The sequence below is a fragment of the Ciona intestinalis genome, chromosome 6 (genome assembly GCF_000224145.3).
Source record: "Ciona intestinalis chromosome 6, KH, whole genome shotgun sequence".
Taxonomy (NCBI): domain Eukaryota; kingdom Metazoa; phylum Chordata; class Ascidiacea; order Phlebobranchia; family Cionidae; genus Ciona; species Ciona intestinalis.
Window position 1 is genome coordinate 2,141,462 of NC_020171.2, and position 21,414 is coordinate 2,162,875.

At 37.1% G+C, this 21,414-nt stretch overlaps 3 protein-coding genes across 4 annotated transcripts; 2 read left to right on the top strand and 1 right to left on the bottom strand.

Moving 5' to 3' along the window:
* Positions 1–542: 542 nt before the first annotated feature.
* LOC100180208 (metabotropic glutamate receptor 3-like) lies at positions 543–16,940 on the bottom strand. 2 transcript variants are annotated; one of them, XM_026834810.1, is made up of 22 exons: positions 16,861–16,940; positions 13,803–14,090; positions 13,136–13,254; positions 12,643–12,826; positions 12,369–12,439; positions 11,540–11,609; positions 10,941–11,069; positions 10,516–10,677; positions 10,078–10,165; positions 9,339–9,633; positions 8,696–8,825; positions 8,021–8,107; positions 7,536–7,694; positions 6,649–6,782; positions 5,555–5,717; positions 4,901–5,064; positions 4,256–4,375; positions 3,550–3,781; positions 3,086–3,140; positions 2,456–2,544; positions 2,055–2,212; positions 543–1,300 (listed from the first exon to the last, which is right to left on the bottom strand). In XM_026834810.1, exons 2-22 carry the CDS (start codon positions 13,983–13,985, stop codon positions 697–699), a joined length of 3,396 nt encoding a protein of 1,131 aa, XP_026690611.1. In that variant the 5' UTR covers positions 13,986–14,090; positions 16,861–16,940; the 3' UTR covers positions 543–696. The 2 variants fall into 2 exon arrangements, with proteins under 2 accessions (XP_026690611.1, XP_018667748.1); XM_018812203.2 differs by lacking the exon at positions 16,861–16,940 and having other exon boundaries at positions 13,803–14,293.
* LOC113474309 (neurogenic locus notch homolog protein 1-like) lies at positions 16,878–18,655 on the top strand. The gene is made up of 5 exons (XM_026834843.1): positions 16,878–16,941; positions 17,347–17,811; positions 18,020–18,127; positions 18,199–18,303; positions 18,363–18,655. Exons 1-5 carry the CDS (start codon positions 16,884–16,886, stop codon positions 18,488–18,490), a joined length of 864 nt encoding a protein of 287 aa, XP_026690644.1. The 5' UTR covers positions 16,878–16,883; the 3' UTR covers positions 18,491–18,655.
* On the top strand, positions 18,526–21,344 carry LOC113474317 (fibropellin-1-like). Its single transcript, XM_026834859.1, has 9 exons — positions 18,526–18,561; positions 18,625–18,766; positions 18,826–18,939; positions 18,999–19,112; positions 19,342–19,455; positions 19,822–19,929; positions 20,243–20,470; positions 20,689–20,856; positions 21,097–21,344. The coding sequence occupies exons 1-9, from the start codon at positions 18,526–18,528 to the stop codon at positions 21,342–21,344; spliced, it is 1,272 nt and encodes a 423-aa protein (XP_026690660.1).
* The last annotated feature ends 70 nt before the right edge of the window (positions 21,345–21,414 follow it).

Genomic DNA, 21,414 nt, shown 5'->3' on the forward strand with positions numbered 1-21,414 from the left:
CTGTGAACTTTAAAATGTATAGTAATCTAACAGTTATTTTCTCTGGGCTACAAGTTCCACTCATACGCGTTCCAATAATCAAAACTGTAAACTTTAACATAAAAAGGCTACCGAACCGATCTTTTCTTTAAGGTTCCAACCAAACGATTGCCAAAATAACTCTTTCACACTTATAATACACTTAGGAGCAAGAACATGTACCAACAATTGCCAGAAGATAACTTTCTCACTTATAATAAATAAATACACTTGCTGTTAACATAGCCATATTTATTACTTTTTTGTTTACTCTAAAATGCGTCTAAACGCTTTGTATGTAAACAACATACTTATAGTCTTCGGGAACGTGATGTGACTCATGTCAAGCTCGACTGTCTTGGTTCCGGGTTATTATAGGGAGCATACAAGGGGAATTTGTCGATGTAATAGCAATTGAAATTGCTTTGTTTTAAAATTTGAATGGATTTACTTAATTCCTAACGCAAAAAGTGGCTTTGGTTTTAAACTCTCTGAAAACACCCTTATACAACAATCAACACAACTTTGTAAATGTTCTTTGTTTAATACCAAATGGGACGTTAAAAGAAAATACTTACTCCAACACGTTAGTATAACGCAAACGCATGAGGTATACTGTGATAAACTACAAAAACACAAACAAAATAGAATACTGGTTTCATACGCCCACAAAACTTATCAATAAACATTTTTTCTTCTTTTAATTTTGGTTACCGAGTATGCTACGACTCTGGCCGTTTTAGGCGGCGAACTGTCGTTTGAATCTTCATATGATAAACCCGGTATACTAACACGCCTAACCGGACTGTTATATCTGTTGTTGTATTTGCCAGCCGCGTCAGAAGAGCTCCTAGCCCTACCCAACTGGTCGTTATGGCAAAATACAGTAGCAGGGGTTACGTTTTCCACCAGTTTTGGTGGGATATTTACACGTAAATTCTCAGGTACGGTTTCGGCCATATAGAAATTCATATTTCCGTTTTTTAGTGTGGGGGAACTTGGGGTAATATGATTTGGATGCTCCGTGACGTCATCTGCGTCACCCAAGGTGTAATTGTCCGTCACAGAACCCCTCATGACGTCAATATTGCTGACAGCACTTGCATTGGATACTCTTCGAAAATCTGGTAATGGGGTTTTCAAAAATACGTCTGTTTTCGTTTGCGCTGTCCCAGAATTGCTCTTTTTAACATATGTAGAATCATCGTCTGGTTTTATACTGCGCCGTTTCAGCTTCGGTGTGGCGATCCTCAACTCAAATGAAGGTATCTCTAATACTGGTCTGAATGGAAACGTTATAAAGGTTAGAGTTATGTGCAGGTACTGAACACACGTCTTGTGTCGGGAAACTATTGCACAAGGTTCTGTATATAAAATTATATTAATGTAATGTGTCGGGAATTGGCTATTTAAATTAGATTGGTTTCGTTTTATTGGGGCACTATAGCTTCTGGACCAGAGGTTATACGTTCGAGGCTCGACGCTGTCACCATTGTGGTCGGATGTGTCTTTATGGGCAAGACACTTAACGGCAATTGCTCCAACCCAGTGGTCACTAATGGATTGTAGCAATTGTACGGGTCTGAATGGGAACGTTATAAAGGTTAGAGTTATGTACAGGTACTGAACACACGTCTTGTGTCGGGAAACTATTGCACAAGGTTCTGTATATGATATTATATTAATATAATAGGTTGATGTAGGGATTGTATATTTACACAGCGTTCGTTGCTTCTTATTGGGGTTAGAGCGCTGGCCTCTTGAACAGAGGATATGGGTTCGAAGCTCAGCACTGCTGCTACTATTGTGGGCGTATATGTGACCTTGGGCAAGACATTTAACAGCAGTTGCTCTAACTAAATAGTTCCTTATGGTTTGTCTAAAATCTAAATTGTCAGCCATTAAAAAAAACAACCACCCACAAAGATACGTATGGTAACTCGTAAGCTGGCATTATGAACATCTGTGTTGTAACGACAGTCATCGTCGCTAATTGTTTGTAGCAATTGTCAGCCAGATGTAGTTTATCTACTTACGATAAATATTTTTCTTTCTTAGCATCCACTTTATTACTTCTTCCATCCATCTCCGTCTTACTTCTCCACAGCGATGGTCGTTCCTCTGATGACGTCATCATTAATGACGTAATATCAGGTGCGCTCACGGAGAGACTTCGTCGCCGTAGAATGTCGCTCTATGAAATATACAACAACGATATGAGGGGGAAATGACGTCATATAATCGTGACGTCACCATAAAAATACGTCACAAATAAAAAATATTTTATTTTTAAATCCTAAAGTCTTGAGTATTCCATACAACACCAGTGTACATGATTAACCCATGACGTCACTCCGTGATGACGTCACTATTATATGACACCATTATAACTACCAGATACATATAAGCATAAACGCATATGAGAGTTCGTATTTACCTGTTGTATGTTATCTTCTATATAAGAAGGGAACGAAACCTTCTTACTTGTGGTGGTCGCATCCCCAGCGCTTGATGCTCTTCGTATACCTTTGGTGAGGTTTATTAAAGATATTTGGTCATTCAGCATACGAGATAATGGGTAAAGGAACATAATAGGTCATTAATGTATGTGAACTGCTGTGGTATAGTGTTAGTTTATTGCAAAGAATGTTCACAATTTAGCAGTAAATAAAATAGTTACAGAATTATCTAACAGTATTCTCACGACTCTAAAAGAGCGTTTTTTGTGTCAAAACATGACTAAGAAATATGGGATATTATGTTCTAACGACACCCACCCTATTTAATAGTACTATACATCTATTCTGTCTACTCTTTTATGCAATGCTAAATTATTTTGTCAAAAAGCTTTATACCAGTACAGTATATACCTATATACATGTATATAGTCCAGCTAACTCAAACCCCGTTCCAAAGCTTTATAAATATAAGTTTTAATGAAGTGTTTTTAAAGATATACAATGCGATATAAAAGAACTAATTCTACCTATACTGCCTATAATTAAATATACAGTAACCTATTTTAGACCTATAATGTCTTACAAGTATATATTATATTATAACTCACCTAGTCTCTGTATCCCTACTATGCCATCCCTTGGAACAAAAGGTGTGAATGACACCTGAAAAAAAAGAAAAACAGGCGCAAGTTACGATTAACAGGCACCTTCTAAAACTAAGACCAATTATCATAGTACAGCCTTGATGATTATGGCGTTAACGAAACAATTAACGAGCATGTATTGTTACAACAACATTAATTGTATACCATAGATAATCTTAAGGTACCTAATGGTTGGCTTAGACGAATGATGTCACTTATTTATCCTCGCATGTTGGGGCAACGACAGCCATTACAACACGGGTGTTCTGTTTCATTCACCTCGTGCCAACTTACGAGTTACCACGTATAACTTTGTGGGTGGTTGTTTTTCTGCATGTTTGATAATCTGGACAACCCATAAGGACCACTGGGTTTGGGCAATTACTGTTAAACGATAATCGTTAAACTAAATATGTCAAATAACGTACCTTCCGAAACCGAGCATTATCAGACCTATCGCCTGACCCGCAGTTCTCACAATTCCTCGAGTTGTTTCTTCTACCCTTCGTTTTAAATGAAGCGGCCACATGCCAGGATGTTGTGGTCAGAAACTTAAGGGCGTAGATTTTAGGAAGGAACAAACAAGCCAGAGTATTGGCAGCGCTCATTATTTCAACTGTGGCGAGAATTTCAACGTGGATTTTTGACGACGTGTCTTGGCTGGAAATAGTTAAATTATTATGATACTGTTTTATCTAGTAATATATTACAGGGGTGTAAATTAAATAGTAAATAAATGTAACTTACTTTATCCTCACGTAGCAGGGCAACGACTGTCGGCACCGCACAGGTGTTCTGTTTCATACACCTTGTGCCTGCTCACGAGTAACCACGTATGTCACTTATTAATCCTCGCATGGGGGGCAACGACAGTCGTTATAACACGGGTGTTCTGTTTCATACACCTTGTGCCCGCTTACAAGTAACCACGTATGTAACTTATTTATCCTCGTATAGCGAGGCAATGACAGTCGTTATAACACAGGTGTTCTGTTTCATACACTTCGTGCCTGCTTAGACTACAACGTATAAAACTTTGTGTTTCATTTTTTGAACCGGAAGCTGGAGCAATTGCCGTAAGTGTCTTGCCCTAGGACACATTTTTTAACAAAAAGTTGTAAAAGCGTATCTTACCTGATACCAACAGTCAAGTAAGTTGGAATAAATGCGATCCACACAACTAATGTTGTTGATACTGTGAACGCTATGAAACGAGACTCGTTGAAGTTGGCTGGAAGGTTCCTCGTTTTCCAACTGAAATTAAAAATAAAGATTATGTGTACTAATCAGAGGATACTGGGTTCGAGCCTCGGGTGTGGCTACTATTGTGGTTGGTTTTTTTGGAATATGTGTAACTTGAGGATACTTGGGTCCGAAAATTATGCCACTGCCATTGTAAGTATGGGCGATACCTTCGATGATAATTCATTCAACCCAGTAGTGGAAAGGAAGTTAAAGATAATTGTATATAGTAGGGTGGGGAAAGATGGGACACCTTTAACACATGATATCCAAATATCCTTAATCGTGTTTTAAACAATTAACATCGGATGTAATCGGAAGGTACTGGATTCGAGGCTGGATGCTGCCACCATTGTATATATTTGTCTTTTGATAACAGACAAGTTCAAAAATAGATGCTGCTATAATATGGTGTTGGGGCCTTTCATTTTTTTCAACCCAGTGGTCACTAAAGGACTATCCAATTAGCCAGCTGAATCTAACTTGCAAATTATTGCATAAGTGTATGAATATAGGTGGTTCCAATACCTAACTTACCCGTAATATAAACATGGAACAATTAGAAGAAAGTTGTACGATAGTGGCAACAATATAGTGACGTTATTATCCAGACTACATGCAAGTTCAGCTAGTCCTGGTTTGGCTTGGTACTTCACAACTTTGGGGGGAAAGATGAGACATAGGGAAGACACGACGATAATCTGGAAGAAAAGTAACGTGATTGGGATAATTGTATTCTGCTTTGCATTGAATTGCATGCTGTGCTTCTATTTTGACCCTGTTGAAGGCGCCCATAATGGAACAGTCGTTATAACACGGATGCTCTGTTTCATACACCTCGTGCCCGCTTACGAGTTATTACGTATGTACTTTAGTGGGTGATTTCATGGTATTGCTGCCAATTTGGACAACCAGTTAGTGACCACTGAGTTAGAGAAACTACGGTTAAGGACTTATCTCAAATAAAATAATGTGGTTAAAGTAATTTTAGGGCATGCTGTTTTGCAATGAATTGTATGTGCTACTATTCTGTTTCATACACCCCGCTAAAGAGTAATCCTGTATGGGCAACTTTGTGGGTGCGATTGATGACAGACAAGATACAATTATTTAAACAATTGGTGGGACTTTTTGTCTGTTACGTTTTCGTAGCACAGGCTCTTATCCTGTATAACTGAATGCACTACATACCTGAATAAGTACAATACATCCAGTTATCAACAACTGATGATGCGTCTTCGTCCATCTTGGTGGAGCAACCGACTTCAAACCATGGGTGAATATCCGGAATATTCGGTTTGACTTGACTACGATGGCAGCATAAGATATTGTGAGATCTAACCCGAAAATAAACCTGAAAGTGCAAAGATTTAAGCTGTGATTTTTATAGGTAGGTAACGTGTTTACTTTAGAAAAAAGGGGGTTTTTGGAGATTTTTAAGTATTACTTAATTTTTTCCAATCCATAATGTAAAATATCCAGAAGAGCTGTACAGACTTAATATTATGCATGGCAGCATCAGCAATTTAAATGTTTGATTGGGCTATAGACACTTTTATCCATAGTGGGCAAAAGATTTAACACCAATTGCACCAAGTGGCCACTTATGGGTTGACCAAATTGTCGGCCATATAGAAAAAAACAATCAACCACAAAGTTGTTATAAAAGTATCTTTTAAGCAGTTGCATAAGATGAGAGGTTAAGTAGACAACACCGACTCATTCAATGTAATCGAATCAGCTCATTATACTTCTTTTTTCCCCCTTTAAGAAACGTTAATAAGATCAGATAAATAAGTTACATACGCGGTAACCAATAAGCGGACATGAGGTATGTGAAACAGAACACCCGTGTTACATAACGACTGTCTTTGCCCGGCCATGCGAGGATAATTAAGTTACATACGTGGTAACTTTTAAGCGGACATGAGGTGTATGGAAACAAAAAAACCCCCCCCACCCCCCCCCAATTTTGGTAGTCTATACTTACTGTGGTATAACCTATGAAGTTGCCACTCGACGCAAGGATAAATAAGCATTATTTACTAATTTTATATAATCTGCTAATTCGATACCACTTAGCCTAATAACATAGTGCTTAAACTTAATCAGATATACACTTCATACTCACCTGTATATAAAACATATATTATAACGACTGCTGTTGCCCCGCCACGCGAGGATAAGTAAGCACTATTTACTATAATTTAATACAATGTGCTCATTCGATACCACCTAATAACATATAATGCTTAAACTTAATCAGATATACACTTCATGCTCACCTGTATATAAAACATGTATGTTCGGTTGGTTTAGCAATGATGAAAAACACCATCACACATTGAATAATAACCCCAAACATGATCACTGACATTAGTTCACGTCCGCTTGCCATTATAAGTCTATCATGTCTGTGCTGTAAGTATAAGGGCGTGTTATTAATATAGTGGGGTGGGGGAATGTGGGACACCTTTTCCTTCTATTTTCTCGTTCCATTTGGTTGTAAACAAAGAAAATTCAAAGAATTACAAAACCATATTCTCACGAATTTTATAGATCGTTGTCAATTGTTTAAAATACGATCAGGATATTTGAATATTATGTGCTAAAGGTGTCCCATCTTCCCCACCCAACTATATATTACAGTGGTTTAAGATGGGTACTGTTAGCACATTATATCCCATATTTTCTAATCATGTTTTAAACAATTAACAACGGTCTATGGAAGTCGTGAGGATACGTTAATATAATTTTGTAAATATTCTTTGTTTACTACCAAATTGGACGATAAAAGAGAAAGAAAACATGGACCATCATATCCAAACGCACTATATTAATAGTAATAAACATATTGTTAACTGTATTTATCTATAGTTTCTATAGTAGGGTGGGGGAAAATGGGACACCTTTAGCACATAATATCCTAATATCCTGATCTTGTTTTAAACAATTACCAAAAAGTATAAAGAAGTCGTAAGGTTACGGTTTTATAATTCTTTGAATGTTCTTTGTTTACTACCAAATTGGAAGAGAAAAAAGAATGAACAGGTGTCCCATCTTCCCCCACCCTACTATATAATAATAATAAAACACCCCAACACTTTATGCATTAATTTTCAATTGACCCAAACAAAATTCAAAAAAATCAAAATTTTATTAAAATACTTACCCGGATATAGTATATGGAGGTGAATACCGCGCACAACAATACAACGCACGCGAATACGCTTAACAGGACTGCAGGGGCTTCGTACCAATGTAGGTATTCTAACTCCAAGGGAACACACCGGCTGTAGTTCGAGTTGGGCCAATAAAAGTCCTGGCATTCCTGGAGGTTATATAAAAGTAAATATTCGGAAGTTTTCAGGTATTGCTACCGTAGTACTGTTGGTAGATTGATTACATTAAATATACTTCAGGGTACCTGATTCAAAGCTCAACGCTTACGAGTTACCTTGCGTGTAACTTATTTATCCTCGCATGGCGGGACATCGACAGTCGTTATAACACAGGTGTTAATACACCTCGTACCAGCTTACGAGTTACCATGTATGTAACTTTTTGGGTGATTATTTCCTTAGTTCTTGTTCAACGGTACATTCACTCACAATGGTGGATGTTTTAGACAATAAAAGGTCCTTGGCAATATCTTACCTGACACCTCGTATTGTTAACCACTATAGAACCTTGTGCGCACCTCTCGCAATCCCAACAGCAAGCTATCTTTATCAATACTTGGACCTGGAGGTAAAATAACTGATAAGGTTTCTATTTTTTTCATAAGATAACATAAAGTAATTAGCTTAAATCTGAGGACCCATTATATGCCTTACTATAGAACTTCACCCTTGACATGCCTCTCTGTAGGATCTCACTTATATAGAATAGAACGTACACATACAATGTTGGGGTAATGGGACAACTCTGTCCTAAGTCCTAGGTTTCATGGTGTGCCACAATGTAGGAACTCACCCATGTAGAATAGAATGTGTATATACAATATTGGGGTAATGGACAACTCTGGTCTAATTCCCAGGTCCCATCATGTGTTTTACTTCAGGACCTCATCAATACAAAGTAGACATAGAGCTCTATTAGAGCCTATATTATTAAGCGTATATAAAGTCTCTCAGTGGGACCTAGATGGTAGCTCCCTGGGTGTTGAATGGGGTAATGGACTACTTCCCGTCTAAACCTCTCAGGATCCATACTTTGTCTCATTGCAGGACCCCATCCTTACACAGAAAAAAAGTATATCATAACCAATTAAACCAACATATCATGTCCAATTGAAAACTTACGCAATTATCATTCCCCTTATGATCTTACCTCGCCAGGATGACAAAACTCTGAGCAATAAGATATTGGTGTCTTCCTATGATCCGGCCATTGTATAGCACTAGCATCTAGTATAAGGCCATCCACTGAATCCCAACTTCCAACTCGAACGTAGTCGAAACTACATAATGTATACAAGTATAAAAGGTTGTTGGGGTAAGATGGTCCATGTTTTTTTTTATTTTATTGTCCTATTTGGTACTGAAAAAAGAATAGTTACGGAATTATATAACCGTCTCTAAAATGCGTTGTTAAATCTTTAAACTGTTGGGAAATATGGGAATTGTGCAAACGGTACCTATATTATACACCTTACTGCATGTATAACTTTCTACAGCGTGGCAAGATATATAGAGTAGAGTGCGGGAGGATGGGACACCTTTAACGCATAATATCCAAATAGCCTGATCGTGTTTTAAACAATCAACAATGGTATATGGGAGTGTCCCATCTTCCCCCACCCTACTATACATGAACGAAGATTTATCCAAGAGTCAGTTAATTACCCCAGCACCTACAATATATTATAGCAAGATCAAAACATATAAACGAACAAAGAATTATGCCATAGTAAGCTAATTACCCCAACACCCAGAGTGCTACAACATATTAACCACTACATTGAAGCACTCACGTTCCATTTTCATTTATCTGCAGATTGTTTAAATCGTAATAAGCTATCGACTTTCCCAAGGTTATTTCCCTACGTTGGGCGCTACCGGGGAACGAAATCTTTCGAATATAGTTGATCAGCTTCCATGGTGGGACGATGACGTCACCGTTCTCGCTGATGATGTCATCAGTATGGTTGACGTAATCACTGATTGCGTAGGCGAACGCGTATACAGCGTCGTTTACTAAGGAGACTGTAGAGTCAGGAAGATAGCCGTTCGTTTCGTCAATATGTTTATAATTCCAACATGAGTTCTCTAGGAATATAACACAGGATATCATTTGTATAGTAGGGTGGGGTAAGATGGGGCACCTATAGCACATAATATCCAAATACCCTGATCGTGTTTTAAACAATTAACAACGGTATATGGGAGTCGTGAGGATACGGTTTCATAATTCTTTGAAATTGTTTTTGTTTACTACTAAATGCGACAAGAAAATAGAATGAAAAAGTGTCCTATCTTCCCCCACCCTACAATATGATATTGAATTGAATGTAACGTGTGTATAAGATCGTGGCGGCGCATAGACAGTCGTTATATAACACGGGTGTTTTGTTTCATACACCTCTTGCACGCTTACAAGTTACCACGTATGTAACCTATTTATCCTTGCATGGCGGGGCCATGGCAGCCGTTATAACACGGGTGTTCTGTCTCATACACCTCAAGTTACTACGTATGTAATCCTTCATCTACCTTCGTTTCTTCGTGTTGTCCAATTACAATTAAAATGGTCTTTCCAGATTTCTTTCCACCATGGATTGTTGTGCGTGACGTTCAAATTCTGTTGATAAAATAATAATAATCTAACATATGTGTCGTATACTATAACGAGTATATCCACTATGCTACGCGGTAAAGTTCAGGCAAATATAGTCGAAACGGGGGTTACGTTTGCTTTGACCTAAGTAGGGATTTCATAAGGGGCTGTTTAGAAACGGATTCGTCAAAAAAGCCTATTATACTACACTGCACATAAAAGAGGCTGTGCTATTCATCGAATTCTGTCATATTTGTTTTACATTGTAGAAAGAAGTAAAACTTTAGACTGAAGTTACCTTTTCTAATGGTCGCATATAGATGATCAATCGAAACCATATACCCTATTACTACTTCACTATACAACTGGCGAACCTGAAAATATTCGTCGAACTCTGGATCGATTTCAGTATGTGGTGTGAATGTTAAAGATCCCTGCGCCACATGCAGGTTATCTGATATATCGTTTAAACTGACCCCCCAACCCTCGCTACCGATCCACACGAATTCACCGGTGGCATTTGCACGATCAACGGCCTGGTGGAAAAAATAATACAAACTAAGATTTCTTTTTAACTACATGAATAAATGTAACTTGTTTGTCCTAGCATGGCGGGGCAACAACAGTTGTTATAACACGGGTGTTCGGTTCATACACCTCGTGCCGTTTAAAAGTTACCACTTATGTAACTTTGTGGGTAATATTTTCTGTAAGGCCGACAATTTTGACGTCTCACAAGAGACCACTGGGTCGGAGCAACTTTCGTCTTTACGACACAACATATGATACAACAACTTACACAAAACAATTTGTTTGCTGAAACTCCATCAGTGAAGACGATCACCACACTTGTCTGGCTTTGATCTTTGTATCTTAGTAGTGTGGTAACTACTTCGTCGTACGAAGAATTACTACCGTCTCCGGATACCTGCATGTGATAAGATAGTGATATATGGTAGGGTGGGGGAAGATGAGACACCTTTTCGTTTAGTTTTCTCTTTTCATTTGGTAGTAAACAAAGAACATTCAATGAATTATAAAACCGTATCTTCACGACTTCCACAGACCGTTGTCAATTCTTTAAAACACGATCAGGCTATTTGGATATTATGTGTTAAAGGTCTTCCCCCGCACTACTATATGAATGAGTGAATAAATTTAACTTGTTTATCCTCGCATAATGGCGGAGTAATGACAGTCGTTATAACACGGGTGTTCTGTTTTACACACCTCGCGTGTCTGCTGGCGAGCTACAACATTAATTACCTAGTGGGTAAAAAATATCTGGGAGATTTTTCAGATTATTTCGTTTTAAATCGTGAACCCGTTTCCTTAAACGTGAGGTGTGCGGACCTTTAACATATTGCATTCATAGTTTAGAACAGAATAGGCTATTACCTGTTGTACGGAGGCGAGGCACATTTCTTTCATATTAGTTTGCACGTAGTCGAGCGCGTCTTTACCGTATCTGTAATAACTAGCAGTTTGAATGAATGAATGTAACTTTATTCTCGCATAACAGGACAACGTGGGTGGTCTGTTTCATGCACCTCGTGCCCGCTCACGAGTTACCACGTATGTAACTTTGTGTATGGCTGACAATTTAGACAACCTTTTAGTGACCATTTGGTTTAGGCAATTATTGTTAAGTGTCTTGCCCAGGGACACAGACGCCCATAATAATAAGTTGCATATTACTAAAAGCAAGATGACAGGATACAAGCTACATCTGCCCTTTAAAACGAATGATACATTGAATCATGTTTGAAGTTCTTGGTTTTATTGCCTGGGCAAACAGCCAGCGTTAACCCAGCAAACAGGCAATGATTTAAACTGTCCAGCATACCAATGTAAAGCATTAAACGCAGGTGGTTTAGACTATGTAAATATTTTATGCACACATTAGTTGTTTGAGCTTTCAGACAACTACAAAGTGACATGATTTTAGCATAGGCTATTCTATACTGACGTTTTTAAGTACAACTATACGTTATGCCTATTTAATATATACACACAAGGCGCCTTATCACTTATTATTACGGCAATAATCAAATTCTTTGAAACAACATGTACAGTATAAATTGAAGTATGTTAAATAAATGAATCTTATTAATAAATGTAGCTCATGTATCCTCGCGTAGGCGGGCAACGACAGTCAGTATAACACAGATGTTCTGTTTCATACGCCTCGTGCCTGCTTACAAGTTATACAGTACGAGCCTCTTACCTATCATTTGTATGAATGAATGAGAAATAAGTCCACCCAAAGTATTCAAGTAGTTCTAACATGGCTGACACCTGTAATACGTAACAATTTAGGTTAAAGACGACGACTCATTAGTGACCACTGGGTTGGAGCAATTGTTAAGTGCTTTGCCCAAGAACACATACGACCACAATGGTGGCAACGGCAAGCCTCGAATCCATAACCTCTAGTCAGGAGCCGAGCGCTCTAACCTCTGTGGCACAGCAGTTAAGACTTAATAAAAGCATTATTTTACCTGAAAATCGTCGGACGGTACAGTAGTGAATAGTGTCGGGAAAATGGTTTTATCTGTAAGCTCCAGTGACGTTGCAAAGTAACTGATAATAGGTGTCAGGGCGAGGTTACACGCATGCGCAGACAAGAGAGCGTTTGAACTGGATTCTGGTCCCACAATTCCAGCTACGAGTGATGGACATTCTCTGGAATGAAAATTCATAACTAATTGGAAATTATATCCGATAAATACGACGCTTGGTTATTACGCTGTATGATACCAGAGGCATGACATATTTAACTACTGAGTTGTGTATATATATATATATATTTTGGGTAAGATGGACACCGTTAGCTCATATTATCTCACATTTCTGATCGTGTTTTTCAACAATCAACAAAACGTTTTTAAAGTCGTGAGGATACGGCTATTTAATTCTGTAAATATTCTTCGTTTGCTATAAATGTGACGATAAAAGAGAACCAATACTATATATATGTAGTAATATACTCACGGAAAACAAACAGGATAATGTGTGCAGTTGTTGCAGTGTGGCAGAACTCCCAGTGTTCGAGATAAAGCAATCGATTGGGAGTTGCAAGTATCGAAGATACGGAAACCAAGAGTGAAATTCTGAATGAAATCACAAAGTTAATTAAACCTGGTCATTACGCTTATATAAGGATTGCTTATTCTATATGGGTGAGGTCCCACAACGAGACATGTCATGGGACCTGGGATTTAGGCCAGAGTCGACCCATTACCCCAACATTGTATAGTAGGATGGGACACCTTCGGCGCATAATATCCGAATATCCTGATCGTGTTTTAAACAGTTAACAACGGTCTATGGGAGTCTTGAGCATATAGTTTTATAATTCTTTAAAAATTCCTTGTTTACTACCACATCGGAAGAGAAAATAGAGTTAAAATGTGTCCCAACTTCCCCCACCTTACTATATATGCACATTCCATTCTATATGGGTGAGACCATACAGTGAGGCTCGCCATTGGACCTGGGATTTGAGCAAGAGTTAATCTAAGCTTGCACACGTATAATTTCCAATATTACTCCATACTTTTATAAGGAAAAGGGTAAATACTGTGTACACACCAATTACATTGTGTATACACTATACTAAGGTTTTAAATCTACATGTGTATAGCATATAAAACCTCACCTTCATAAAATTGGGCCATGAGTTCACTTTCTGTACAGCGTAAGCCATCGCCTCCATCCGTTGTATAGATCCCATATCTTCTAAGTCAAGACAGCCTTCGTTTTGGTGTATAGGGAACAGACCTGCTAGCATAATGTCGCCTTCCATAGAATACACTTCATGGTAACGGTGGAACAACCCCATACATATTGTGCCTGTAGGATCAACTTCAGAGCAAGCCTCTATAACCCAGTCTGGTGGTGGTCCAGTATCGGAGTGATATTTCGTAACTTCTTCGTTTAAAAACGTCTGAAACGTATGCGGTCCTAAGGTATTGGAACTTGTCTTCTCTTTGTCGGAAGTTTTTCTTGCCCATTGTGTATTAGACACAGTAATTCCAAAGATCAGTAAAATATAAACCCACATGTTTTGCCGTATATCCAAATAAGCAATTTGTGTCAGAACTCAACTGCAAGAAGTTGTTTTATCACAAACAAAACCGCATCGCGTTACAATACAGCTATATACAAACTAAAGGTAATAAGTTCAAGGCCCGTCGCTGCTACCGTTGTTGGCGTTTGTTAGTCTTTTGCAAGACATCTAACGGTAGTTACTGTAACACTTGTAACGCATTAAAATATAAATCACCAACAAAGTTACATACGTGGTAACTCGTAAGCGGACAGGAGGTGTATGAAACAGAACACTCGTGTTATAACGACTGTGGTAGCCCCGCGACGTGAGAATAAATAAGTTACATACGTAGTAACTCGTAAGCGTTACCGAGGTGTATGAAACATGACATCTTCCCTACAATCTAAACCGAGAAAAACAACGGTTACTACAAAAACAAGGAGATCAAAGCCGTTCGATTTCCCTACACCACATATTAATATTTGTTCTCGCTCCCACCGATCGAAGTAAACGTAATAACCGCGACGTCATGACGTCCCTACATGAATAGAACAACACACACGCTGCTTTGGTATTATGAAGCATATGTAAACACGTTACAAAACATAATATAGTGGGATGGGGGAAGATGGGACACCTTTTCATTCTATTTTCTCATACATTTTGGTAGCAAACAAAAAAACATTCAAGGAAGTATAAAACCTTGTCCTCGCGACTTTCATAGACCATTGTTAATTGTTTAAAATACCATTAGGATATTTATATATTTCGTGGTAAAGGTGTCCCATCTCCCCCCACCCCACTATATTACAAGAATCGCTTCTGGTAAAAAAACTTATTTTATTGGACTAAAGAAAGGGGCTGTTTTTAATCATAGCCTATGTAATAATAAGAAACCGTAAATAAAACACTACTGCATTTACCGTAGTATACATTGTATTCTGCTGGGCAAAATAAAACGTGCCCTTTCGAAATTAGGTACAATAACGTATAAGCCTAATATCTGTCCAAAGAAACGAAAAAATGGAACAATTAAAGCAGATAATCGAAAATTGCTTTTTTAATTACATATTGGTAATCGAAATTGACGGCAAAAAGCACAAAAATAGCAGACTATTAATAGTAAATAACTGATGCGAAGGCGCCAAAATAGCAAAATGCTGATACCAAAAATTAGCAATAGCAACGAAATAGCAACTGCTCTACAAAACCTTTAACACTGCCGCTGCTTTATGAGATATTCTTATGCCGTCTGATAATAGCGATCTTATACAGAACTAACGCCGTAAACATGTAACACGGACAAAATGCGAATTTTATTGCTAAGTAAACATTATTTCGTAACCACACGCCAAGGCATAGCGGTAACCGGGAATTTTAAACACGGTTTTGTTCAATTATCGACGTAGTAGGCTTGGAAATAATATAAATGTAGAAATGGCGGTATATATTTTCTTATATAGTACTGTGGGGTAAGATGGATACCGTTAGCACGAAATGTGCCATATTTTCTGATTGTGTTTTTGGCAATTAACAACTCTTTTTTAAAGTCGTGAGGATACGATTATGTAATTTTGTAAATATTTTCTGTTTGCTAATAAATTTGTCGACAAAAGGGAATGAAAAGATGTTCCATCTTACCCAACTTACTATATTCATTATTTTGGCCTCTTGTCTTTATATCTGAACATACGAAAATAACGTCTTGGGTTATATACGTTTTATACACCAAGCATGGTTAATATTTTTCGGCCAAAGTTATTTTTTCTGCGACAGATTATAAACACATTCTGTTGCGTTTTTATCCAATTAAATCTTAAATAGCTCTCTAACCCATCTAGCGGTTGTAAAAATTATTACATATTGCAAACTGTATATAGAACACGTAGCCTCTGTATTGTATAATAGGGTGGGGAAAGAAAGGACACCTTTAGCACATAATATCCTAATATCCTGATCGCGCTTTAAATAATTACCAATGGACTATGGGAGTCGTGAGGATACGGTTTTATAATTGTTTGAGTGTTCTTTGTTTACTAACAAATGGGACGAAAAAAATAGATTGAAAAGGTATCCCATCTTCCCCCACCCTACCATATTACTTGTTGGAAAGGGCAAGGTGATACAAATACCGTTTCTCCAACATTCCAACCACAAAAACTAACTCAAACCAAAGCAGTGACTTGGTGTGTGGATATAAGCTTATATGTGATGTTGTTTCTGCTAATTAACCATCTCATGTCTTGCCCAAAGACACATACACCCACAATGGTAGCAGTGTTAGTTACTATATAGGACATTATGCAAAAGTCTTATTGTTGCAATGAAATGTGTGCTAATAATGCTTAGTACATATGTATAGTACTGTGGGGTTAAAAATATACAAATGTGAGAATGCATTTATAACTCTGTAAATATTCGTTAGGTACTATCAAATGGGGCGATAAAAAATGAAAACATGAACCATCTTACCCCAACCTACTATATGGCCTTTGTTATTGTAATTTGTTGTTATTGTAATTTATTTGAATTACCATAAGTTTCCCATAGGTTCAAGTATTGACATTCACATTACCTTGTTTGTTGTAATATTTAATATGTTTGACTAATATCACAAAACTGATAAGGATAAATCAAACAACTCAAGTATGAAATCTCAAACTACCTTTGCACCTTATTATAATCAACATGAAGTGTATGGCGACGTGCTTTACTTTGCTTCTCACCCAAGTTGCAGCCTTGCCTGGTAAGAACATGGTTTTTTCTATTAAAAATAGTTTTAGAATAACAGTAAAACAGTTTTTAAGAATATATGGTTTGTTATATTGAAAATATGTTGGTAATATTTTAGCAGTAACTGGTAAAAGTTAAAGAATATACAAGAATATAATAATGTAATTGGTAAGAACAAAATATAGTAATTTGCTTTCTTACTCAAGTATTAGCTGTACCTGGTAACAACATAGATTATTAATAACAATAATAACATTTTATTGCTTTGTTATCTGAAAGCAGCTAATTATAACTTTAAGATGTTCCTATTTTATTAGAGACAAATAGAACAATCACTTTTATTTGTCTCTTTAATTGAGGTTTGGGTTTAAAAACTTAAACTATGTTAGATAAAAAAAATTATATTGTTGTTATTCAGATTCAGAGGCAATAGTTCATTATAGTGGGTATGAATACATTTTCTTCAACAAAGGGCCAAGTTATCGATTAACATTTGATGAAGCAAACCAAGATTGTATTGCTAGAGGTGGCAGACTGGCAGATATCAAATCTTCCGGCGTTCAAAACATGATTACGAATCAACTTGATTATATGGAGTTAAATGAAGATGGTTGGAGCTATTGGGATCGCGGTTACTGGATTGGGGGAATGTGTGCAGGTGGTAAATATAATTGGTATTGGGAAGATGGGACAAGCGTAGTTTACACGAACTGGTATGTTACTATGCTAAGAAACTGTGGTACACATGAACCAAGCTATTACAAAAATTCAAGTCGAATTGTAGTGTATGGGTTTGACGTGCATGGTACTTGCAACAATGTATTAGGTGCTTGGGGAAGCACTGAAGATGGTTATGATAAGAAGAACTGGATATGCGTAAGAGGTAACGCAAGTTTATGAATGTAACTTTCAAGCTTTAACCCAGTGACCTCTGGCTGGCATGCTAACAACTTTGCCACGACGCCAGAGAGTTTAATAAATGAAATATAATATAGTAATAATGTTAATACCTAAGTGTTTGTTACAAATTTAAATAAAGGGTGTTGATAAGATGTCTTTTAATATAATTAACTTTAATGTTATTTTAACAGATGACCCATGTTATTCAAACCATTGTATTTATGGGGCATGTAATGGGACAACTTCTGGATATGAATGTATATGTTATGATGGATATATAGGAACTTACTGCCAAATAGGTAAGTGTTTTTTTACTAAACAAGCAGTTTATTACTTTTAGTATTATATTGATAACAATTTTTTATATTAGATTTATGCCAGCCAAATCCATGTTTTAATGGGACATGTAGCCATGCAACTGGTGGATATAAATGCTCATGTTTTATTGGATATTCAGGAACTAATTGTGAGACAGGTAAATATATATTTTACATTTGTATTTTTTCTTAATGGTGTTTTAAATGTTTTTTACAGACATAGACGACTGTGCCTCAACGCCTTGTGCTAATGGTGGGACCTGCACAGATGGGGTGGCTAGTTTCACTTGTGCATGTGTTAATGGGTATATAGGAACTAATTGTAAGACAGGTAACTTGGTTTAAGCAATTACCGTTAAATGTCTTGCCCAAAGACACATATGGCCACAATAGTGGCAACAACGAGCCTTGAATCTGTAACCTCTGGGTTAGACGCAGGCCCGCTAATCATTCTGCCACAACGCCGGTCATTTTCCTAGATTGCTATTCTAACTCTTTTTTTTACAGACATAGACGACTGTGCCTCAACGCCTTGTGCTAATGGTGGGACCTGCACAGATGGGGTGGCTAGTTTCACTTGTGCATGTGTTAATGGGTATACAGGAGCTGACTGCGCCACAGGTAATTTACTTTTTCCATATCTCCTGTTTACTAAGCAGTGTATTAAAGTTTTTTTACAGACATAGACGACTGTGCCTCAATGCCTTGTTTAAATGGTGGGACCTGCAAAGATGGGATAAACCAGTTTACTTGTCGGTGTATGAATGGGTACACTGGGTACATATGTGAAATAGGTAAGTTTTTTACTTATTTTTTATCTTTTATCAGTGTTGCTTTAGCTGTTTATTTTTAGATATAGACGAATGTTCTGTCAACCCTTGTTTAAATGGTGGAACCTGCACGGATGGGATTAATAGTTACAACTGTTTATGTGTTGCTGGGTATACAGGAACCAACTGCGAAACAGGTACTTTGTTATCTTTACCTTTTAACTTGCTGTTCTGTTCTATATACATTATTTTGGTCCATTACCTAAACATTGCATATTGACATTCTATTCTATATGGGTAAGGTCCTACTGAGGGGTAGGGTCCTAATATGGGTTAGGTTCTACAGTGAGGCATGCCATGGGACCTGGGATTTAGATTAGTTGGCTCATTACACCAACAATGTTATTCTTTTACCTCAATTTACAGACATGAATGAATGTGCTACGAACCCTTGCAACAATGGTGGGACATGCTTAGATGGAATTAATGATTATACTTGTTACTGCATGGATGGATACATTGGTGATACATGTCGAACGGGTAAACACATATCGCTGTTGTTGTAAACAGGCATAACGTAATATATTAAATAGCTGATGTATAAATAGATAGGTTTAGTTTAGAAATAGGCTGTCAATTATTTTCGTAAGAAACTTGTAATAAACTCCGCAAATCTGACCCTGATCTGGTGCTCATATGGCAGAACGATTCTTGTGTAAAGAAATACAGTAAGGATCTGGTTCTACGAACACGTAACAGACCAAAAATCAAGTCCAATCAATTGTATAATAATAAAGATATATATTTCGCCTAAATGGCATCGTCAGTCTCCTATTCAAATGATTCTAACACCAGATCCTAACCTGTATATCTGTAATAGTGTTCTTGTATAATTGTGTTGTTTAGATTTATGCCAACCAAATCCATGTCAGAACGGTGGGAATTGTATAAGATGGAAAGGCAACTTTACTTGTGATTGTAAACCTGCATATATTGGCGATCTTTGTAAAAAAGGTTAGTACTACATTAAGTTAATTATAAGAGACTAGAAGAGTAGAGTCGAAAATCTTATTGGCATGCTATGCCGTAGGACCTCACCCATATAGAACAGAATGTGCATATATTATACAATGTTGGGGTAATGGACCAACTTTGGTCTAAATCCCAGGTCTTATAGCGTGCCTCACTATAGGACCTCACCCATATAGAATAGAATGTGCATATACAATGTTGGAGTAATAAACTCTGACCTAACTTGTTTACAGTATAGAATAGATGTTATGGTATTTAATCTTTACTATGTCAAACTTTTTCCTTAAAATTTCAGCAAATTTTGAAGGCAATGATTTCAACAATAACCTCATTCATATAAATTTTGAAACCAATGATTTTTCTTCATTTTCTGGATCAAGTAATCTTTGTAAATTAAACAAAGAAGCTGGACTTGCTATTATAAGAGACAAACAAGCACAAGATGTTATTGAAAACCAAACAAGTTCAATGTATGGTGGTATGGAAGTACAACTGTGGATAGGTGCAACAAAAACTGAAGATGGTAAGATTATACTTAAGTTGCCATGGTACAGTGGTAAAGGTGTAAACTTTTCCTTTTGCAAGACTTTTAAGAGTAATTGCTCAAACCCAGTGGTTCCCAATGAGTTGTCTAAATTGTCAGCTATACAGAAAATCAATCAACCTTTAAGTTACATACATGGTAACTCATACTCAATCACTGTTGTTGCACCGCCACGCAAAGATAAAATTTCCATCTAGGTTGGTTCTGGTTGGATGGAAGTCACATGACCTTCCAATACTGGAATGAAACAGGAAATGATGTCATAGGGAGTTGTTTGAAAATAGTCAGCCAATCAGGGAGCAAAGAATTACGATGGGTTCCTGGGGATTGTGACGAAACAATGGGATATATTTGCGAACAACCAAGTATTTATTTCGAATCTTTTATTTTTACAATACAAACATAATGATGTAAATGTATGCCGTATTTTTATTGCCAAATGCCAAGTATATCTGAAACATCTTTTTTTCATTTTGGGGGTAAAAGCATTGTTTCTTTGAGATCACAATTAAAAGAACACCAGAAAATTATAACCAGAGTTATAATATGATATGCCTGAAAGCAAAAGCATATTGTTTTTTTTTAAATTTGTTTATTTTTTTAAGACACCTTACTTGATCCATGTGAAGTGATAGAATGTTACAACAGTGGGACTTGTATAAGTAGTGGGGCTCATTATCATTGTCAATGTGTGGATGGGTACATGGGGGAAGATTGTGCAACAAAAATATCAGGTTCACATTTTGTTTCAGCTAAGTTATTATGGTTTAACATGCAAGCTGGCATAAGGTGTGTGAAACAGAACACCCGTGTTATAATGGCTGTCGCTGCCCTGCAATGTGAGGATAAATAAGTTATACACGTGGTAACTTGTGAGCGAGCATAAGGAGTATAAAACAGAACAACCGTGTTATAACTTATAA